The following is a 6,977-nucleotide window of genomic DNA, read 5'->3' as shown; positions in this document are numbered from 1 at the left end:
TTTAAACACTGAAAAAGACAAGAATATTCAAAAGTAATCACTAGAAAAGTGCTAAAAACTTCATGAATGTTTTAAAGATCTAAACTTTCAAAGATTTCTTACATCTGAGAACACTGAAATTAAAGACTAATTCAGGTTACAAGGAACTTCTGGAAGTTATGTGGTTTAACTCCTGCTCAAAGCAGAGCCAACTCCTTAGCTAGAACACATTGCTCAAAATTATATTCAGTTGGGTTTTGAATGCTAGAGATTGCACAGTTTCTTTAGGGAGCATATTCAATTAACCCTTGTTATTATTTTACTCACGATATCTAACTGGAATTTCCCTTGCTGCAACCTCGGCTCATTTCCCCTAATCCTTTTCACTATGCTCTCCAAGAAGAGTTTGCCTCTGTTTTCACTACAACGCCCAATTAGGTAGCTGAAGACAGCAGGAGGGTTTCTACGAGTATCAAAACTATTTTGTTTAGAACTATGACTAGGAAATTCCTCCCTATTGACAGGTTTTTGAAGAACAGACAAAATTAACAGATTCTTATTAGAAATAATTACTTCCACTATTATGAAGTGGAAACAATGCAAAACAAAAACTCAGTGGAAAACAGCTTGGAAAATACAGAAGTGGCATGCATGGTGATTACTGGCACAGTAAGTTACTACTACTCCTTCTGCATCGTAAAGAACATTTAGTACCACAAGTCAGTATTGGTCCGTTTACTTACTGAAGGATCTTCCAGAAATGAGAGGAAAGCTGACCGAGTCGTTTATTAGAGTTAACCCAAATTTGGAGGGGAAAGCAAAAGAGAGGCAGCAAGTATGGAGAATGCAATTGTGTGTCACTCCACAACTAAACAAAATGTTCATAAAGAGCTCATTTGCCCCTTTCTCAAGTTGAGATAAAAGCATACTGCCAACGGGAAGCTGCTTACAGAAGAATTAATTTTCAGAGTCATGCAGTACTGCCTTCAGGAGGAAAAGGGACAGACCCACAGCAGAGGCTTCTCTCATCCTTCTCCAAAAATTTAACCTGTTAAATTTATCAAACACGTTTCAAAAGTCTGGACCACAAATTCTGTGTCAGGTGAGACTATGCTGAGCACTTGTGTGGGGAACTAGACAGGGCAGAACTGATAGAGAAAACGTCCTGTCAATACACTCACTGGGGTGGGTTTCTTAAAGGACAGGTAAAACCTCCCTATTGTCTGGTACTTAAAAGAACAGAAACAACATTGCCCATTGGTATTAGAAGAATCATACGATGCTTACCTGCGACCACATTCTGAATATTTACCAATATTTTTTAATATTAAGGCAGCTGTTAATCGGATGTGTTTAGTTATTGGTCCCTCTTTTTCATCCTACAAAAGTAAAGAGAAAAAAAAAGTATGCAAAAGCCTCGTAGTAGCAGGCAACAATTAATATCTAATACTTGAATCAAACAATACTGACTGTGAAATCTCTGAAGACAAGGTTTCTTGATCCCCTCCTTAATGCCATTAGGGCAGCGCTCGGATGATTCACAATGGCCTTCTGTGCTCTGGGAGTAGAGGCAGTACCCCCCGCAGCTGGCTGCCTACAGTAGTAAACAAAGAATTAATAAAAATAAGATTTGCACCACTTTCTAGAAGATTAACAACTCTGAAGATTTATTTTGACAATTTTTTAAGCTATCTGAACAGAGACACAAAGATCTTAATACTTGGTGCTGATATGTGATTTGCCTTTTGTTTCCACAGAGATAAACCTTATTGCAAAGCCTTCGGAAGAGTCATGGGCTTTACTTTATGTGAAAAAACACTTCCCTTGAAGAAGTACTGCTTATCAGGAAAGTAATATATTGCACTAATGACAAAGCCACTTCCTGAAGAGTACCTATTTAAAGGAATGTTTTATCAGACAGCATTTAACGAGAACTGTGATAGCAGCTATGCAAATGTCATAGAATCATAGAATGGCATAGGCTGGAAGGGACCTCAGAGATCATCTAATCCAACCTCCCTGTCATGGGCAGGGACGCCTCTCAACTAGATCAGGCTACTCAAGGCTCTGTCCAACTGGGCCTTGAACACCTCCAGGGAGGGGGCATCCACAACTTCTCTGGGCAATTTATTCCAAAGTCTCACCACCCTCGTACTGAAGAATTTCTTCCCAAGATCTAATCTAAATCTGTTTTCCTTCAGCTTAAACCCATTTCCCCTGTCGTCTCAGACTTGGCCAGAGAACGTCCCTAAAATACAGCTATTCAAACTTGACACAGCTCGTTGGAACCATCAGACACTAAGACAATATAAAATACGCGTTAACTGTGGTTAGTGAGGAGTAACATAAAGTAACATAAGTTTTAAGTTAACATAATTGTTAAATCAGATCAAACATTCGTAAAAGCAATTACCTGTTAACTGCAGTTTCCAAACTGAGATTAATAAATTAAGCAGAGTATTTTACAAAGCTGGTACAAATAACAAACATAGCAAAAGCAAATTCTCAATTTTCAGTATTAACACTGAAGTCAAAGCTCAATTTCATGTAAAACTTTGCATATTTATACAGTCTAAACTAATTGTATGAGTGATTTCAATCTCACTTAATGAGTAAAACTTTTTTTAGCGTCATGTCATCTCAAAAGAAAGTTTTGCAGTATCAATAGTGAAAATATCACCACACTTCAATATACTGAATAATATTATGAAGTCTTTTAATACTCTAGTAGAACCTCATTAGAACGTTTCAATACATTATAAATATACAGTAGTGCTTACTTGCAAAGGTAGCATAAATCAAATGTAAATGTTCCATTTTTAAAAACGAAAGCCTGTAAGAGTATTATTCAGGCATTTTTCACTGTAAGTGAATATTCTAAGAATAAAACTTGATTTCTCTATTCAGAGAGACCCTTTTTCTTCATAATCTGAACTTCTAACAACAAGGAAACCTGGTTAAAAATTAGAGAAAGGTTCATATGAGTGGTTTTAAACCCCAAAGCAGAAAATGAAGACATAGTAACCGAGAGACTCCTCCATAAAACAAAGCTTATTATCACACTGTCATCCTCCCCTGAATGGGAACAGGAGTTTGAAAACCTTTATGAATGAAGAAGGGCATGGGCTGAATTAAGAAACTGTTGAGCAGTAACATATGTTTATAGGAGACTGAATACTACAGTAAAGGGATTATCATCTTCGTTTTTAATTTCTGGAACATTTTTGTTTTCCCTATATTGAGAAGAACAAAGATTCATCAATGGAGGCTATTCTGAACGTCTCTCTGCAACAACTATCATAATATGTTTTAGAAAGTTAAGGTACTATTGCCTTGATTCTAAAAACATTGAAAAAGGGACAATTGCAATAAATCAGGAAGATATTAAAGGACTCTCATCTTTTTGATTTCGGGAAAAAAGAAATGAGACATCAAGCGGACTGACTTGTGTCTGTGTGCAAGCATGCATCTCAAGAAACATCTAGATTTCCTGAATTCCTTTAAATACATATCAACTTAACTTCAAACCATACCATTCATCTTGTGATTAAAGTTATCTCCTGCCCCACTCCCATGCTGCAGGAAGAATATTTTTGAAAGCTCACACTACCACCTTTCCTTCAGTGGCAACAAGGAAAAAAATTAATGTGAATCTAAAAAGATTCAAATGCACGAAGCTACAGTCAACATACTGTTATTTGCTAGTGCTACCTGACCTTCCAGAATGTAAAATTCAGCTACCTCTGAAAACCAGAAGAGGAAGAGTTAATATAATAAACTTTAAAAGCAAAGAAAGACAGAATCAAGGTATACAATCAACTCTGTAATGCAGCTTAACTTTGCCTACTTGGTTCTAACAAAAGCCATTACAGATTTTTTTCAGGTATGTATGGTGTTACAGTAGACAGAAATGATGATTAAAGGAACGGGCCCTTGTTTGCTACACTGTGTTCCACAGAGTTTACTTACAGCACCAGTAACACTCACTCTATTCTGCACTCTCCAAGGTAGGAGTAGTTTCCTAAAAGGTGAAAGATTAAGTAAAGGAAGTTGACCTAACTAATGCCTAAAAGTTGATAGGTTACACATGCTTTATCTCAGCACCAGTTCTTTAAGCTGTTTCAGCTCCATACAAGAGTCTATCCATACGGACCATCAGCAGTGCGCTGATACACCTGACAAGTTTCTAGGGCTCAACAAAAAGTAAATTAAGCCAAAACCTTGTAAGTCAGGTTCCAGACATGACCACGTAGCCAACTTGAGGTGACCTGCTGTAGTGAGTTCAGGGTTAAATTTGACAAGTCACTGATTCTGGAAAGCAAATGACCAAGTCTTGTTTCCCTCACGTAGCTAGATGGCCTTTTCAGTTGTGCGAACAGAACTCTGGGGCAGCGCTGAAAGATGATGTAGGTTACACATTACATATCATCAAAATACTCCTGTTTATTGATTTCTTCTTTGGTGAAAGAGAAGTAATAAAGAAGTGAGGGAAGAGCACAAAAGAAACACAGGGAACCTCTGTGATTTCATAATACAGCTTTGTACACTACTAACTGTCTTGAGTGCTGACAGAGAAAGGTCTCCTCCCTTCCTTTTGTTCCAGCCTACCTCCTGCACTGGTGTTCAAATGACTGAGGGAAGCGTACTTCACTCATCTGGCAAACCCACTTTTTTGACTGATTAGGTTTTTTTGAAAACAAAATTCATACCATCAGACAAAAACTAAAGCTAATTCTCTCACTGTAAGCAGAGAGAGTGCGCAACCACGAGAAGGAACAAGGGATGATGGCAGGGAGAGTCAAAACATCCTACTCGCGACTAGTGGAATGCTCTTATGCATATAAACTCCTACTTTCTGAATCTGACCTAATTAGGGAATTTTGCCTTAGAAGAGAGGATGCACGAATACTTTTTCTAATATGAGTACCTGTGCCAATTTTAAAGAAGCCTGCAAGGACACAGAGCTACTGGATGTGTTATCTGTGTGACGGAACATTTTTGAAAAGGCAGAGTTGAGATCACATCACGCTAGTAGATGGTATCAGCCCTACGCTCTCCTCTTACCAAGTATTTAAGAGTACATTACCATTTTTCTTCATTTTGTGGTTTTCAGAGGTCTGAATGTTGTTCAGTGTAACAAAACAAGGCACCACAAAGCAATTGTAAGTCTGTGTTAAGAAGTTCATTAATATTAAAAAAATAAAAGGACTCCCAAACTAAATTTCTCAGCTTTCATACTCAACTTTCCCTGCTGCCTCCAGTAGCTCAGTAGCAACTTAACTAGCGACAGAACAGACAGCAAAAATCTGCCTGGGACCATGCAATTACATCATTAGCTTGCAACAAAGAGATTCCAGTTCATCAGTAATGAAGACCTAGTCTTAATACACTTATACAAGAAACTGAACCCTGAATAACTCCAATATTAACAAAACCATCCCCACAACCCCACTGCACCAGGGCTGCACTCTCCAATATTAATTCCAGATGGCTGAAATAATTTTGGGAAAAAGGAGAGCCAAAGCTCTCTTGCAGGTAGCAGCACAAAGTTAGAAGACTCAGAGGAGCTGGTATTTGTCTTGTTTGCTTGTGTAAAGGAAAGTTTATTACAAAAGTCCCTGGATCAAATCATCCCAAATTTAGACCACAAAACTGGAAGGACTATAGCAAGTTAGGAGAAAATACATCTCAGCTGTATGAAACAGCTGACTATACACAAGAAATCACTTTCTTTTTGGATTACAAGCATTTTCCTGTTACTACAGAAGTTATAAACTGCTGTCCAGTTGGGAAAAATCAGGAGAACACCTTGAGAATGATGTTCATCATATTGACCTATATACCTTTAAAAAATTACCTATTCTTGTTATGATAACTGCAACCACATCTCCCACATCAGAACCTATTCCCTCTTTTGCCCATTTTGTCTTTCTGTAATGGACCTCAAATCTGACTACTGTTAAAAACTCTACATATGCAGAGTTTCACCTGGTAAGCCAAGTTATAAATACACAAATTCTTCCAATAATTTCTAATTCTCTTATTTTCTCTATTGCTAATGAGGCTCAGGTCTCTTACTTATTGGAAGGCTTCTGATTTCCTGCTTGTCCAAGTTCATCTTGCTTTAATCCTGCAAGCAAAGCATCTCTGGAACAGTGCTTATCCTGTTACGGGAAAAGAGAAAGACAGTGAGAAAGGTGTGAGAAAATTTATCACGAAATTCCTACTATTTCCTGAAGTAATATGTGAAAGAAAATCTGCACCTGTAAATGGGTAATGAAGGAAAACCTTTGCCGCTGGAAAGGTTCACATCCCTCCCATAAGCACTGCCCTGGGTAGACATCTTTTCCTCCATGTTCAGTTGCCGCATGATAGAAAACCTGTGATGGTGTTTGAAACCACCTACAAAAAGAGAGAGAGGAGAATTTAAGTTTTTTTTTCCCCAGTTAATGGGAAAGTGCAAGAATCACTAGAAACATAAACCCATACTGGCTCAACATTTTTATTTTCTGAAACAAGACACGCATTGATAAATGAAAAGTTGTAAAATTTTAAAAGCAAAACCAGGTACATATATCACCAGTGAGCTACCAATAAATGACAATATGATTTTGCCAAATCCAACCAAAATGTCATGGTTCCTGTCTTTCTATTTTTACTTTATCAAAGAAATAACGTGTGTTAATTTCAACAGATCCATTCTCTGCAATACAAGCAAAATACAGTCATAAACTATAAACAGCTAAAAGAGTTGGGTGTCATGTATTCCTTTTCCTGTTTTCCTTCTTTACTGCTGGTCATACTCCGATCTTATTTAAACTTTGATTGGGAAAAAGAGATGTACACCATTCACCCTATTTGCTCTCAATACCGCACGTTTGTCAAAACCGATTGTCGTGGTTTTAGGCTGATCCAGCAACTAAAACTCACACAGTCTCTCCTTCTCCAATAAAGTAGAGAGGAGAGGAAAAAAAAACAAAAGGACTGAGGGTTGAGGC

At 37.7% G+C, this 6,977-nt stretch overlaps 1 protein-coding gene across 2 annotated transcripts in view; it reads right to left on the bottom strand.

Moving 5' to 3' along the window:
- The window catches only part of ARID2 (AT-rich interaction domain 2), a 109,526-nt gene that overhangs the window by 2,662 nt on the left and 99,887 nt on the right, over positions 1–6,977 (bottom strand). For both annotated transcript variants that reach the window (XM_086610800.1, XM_086610799.1), the window contains 4 exons: positions 6,243–6,381; positions 6,058–6,143; positions 1,450–1,573; positions 1,267–1,358 (listed from right to left, as the gene is read on the bottom strand). In XM_086610800.1, the coding sequence (XP_086466926.1) occupies positions 1,267–1,358; positions 1,450–1,573; positions 6,058–6,143; positions 6,243–6,381 (441 nt within the window). The remainder of the gene's footprint in view (positions 1–1,266; positions 1,359–1,449; positions 1,574–6,057; positions 6,144–6,242; positions 6,382–6,977) is intronic.

The sequence above is a fragment of the Tauraco erythrolophus genome, chromosome 4 (genome assembly GCF_009769465.1).
Source record: "Tauraco erythrolophus isolate bTauEry1 chromosome 4, bTauEry1.pri, whole genome shotgun sequence".
NCBI classification, from domain to species: Eukaryota; Metazoa; Chordata; class Aves; order Musophagiformes; family Musophagidae; genus Tauraco; species Tauraco erythrolophus.
Note: the sequence above shows the minus strand (reverse complement) of the source record. Positions and strands in the feature narration are given on the sequence as shown.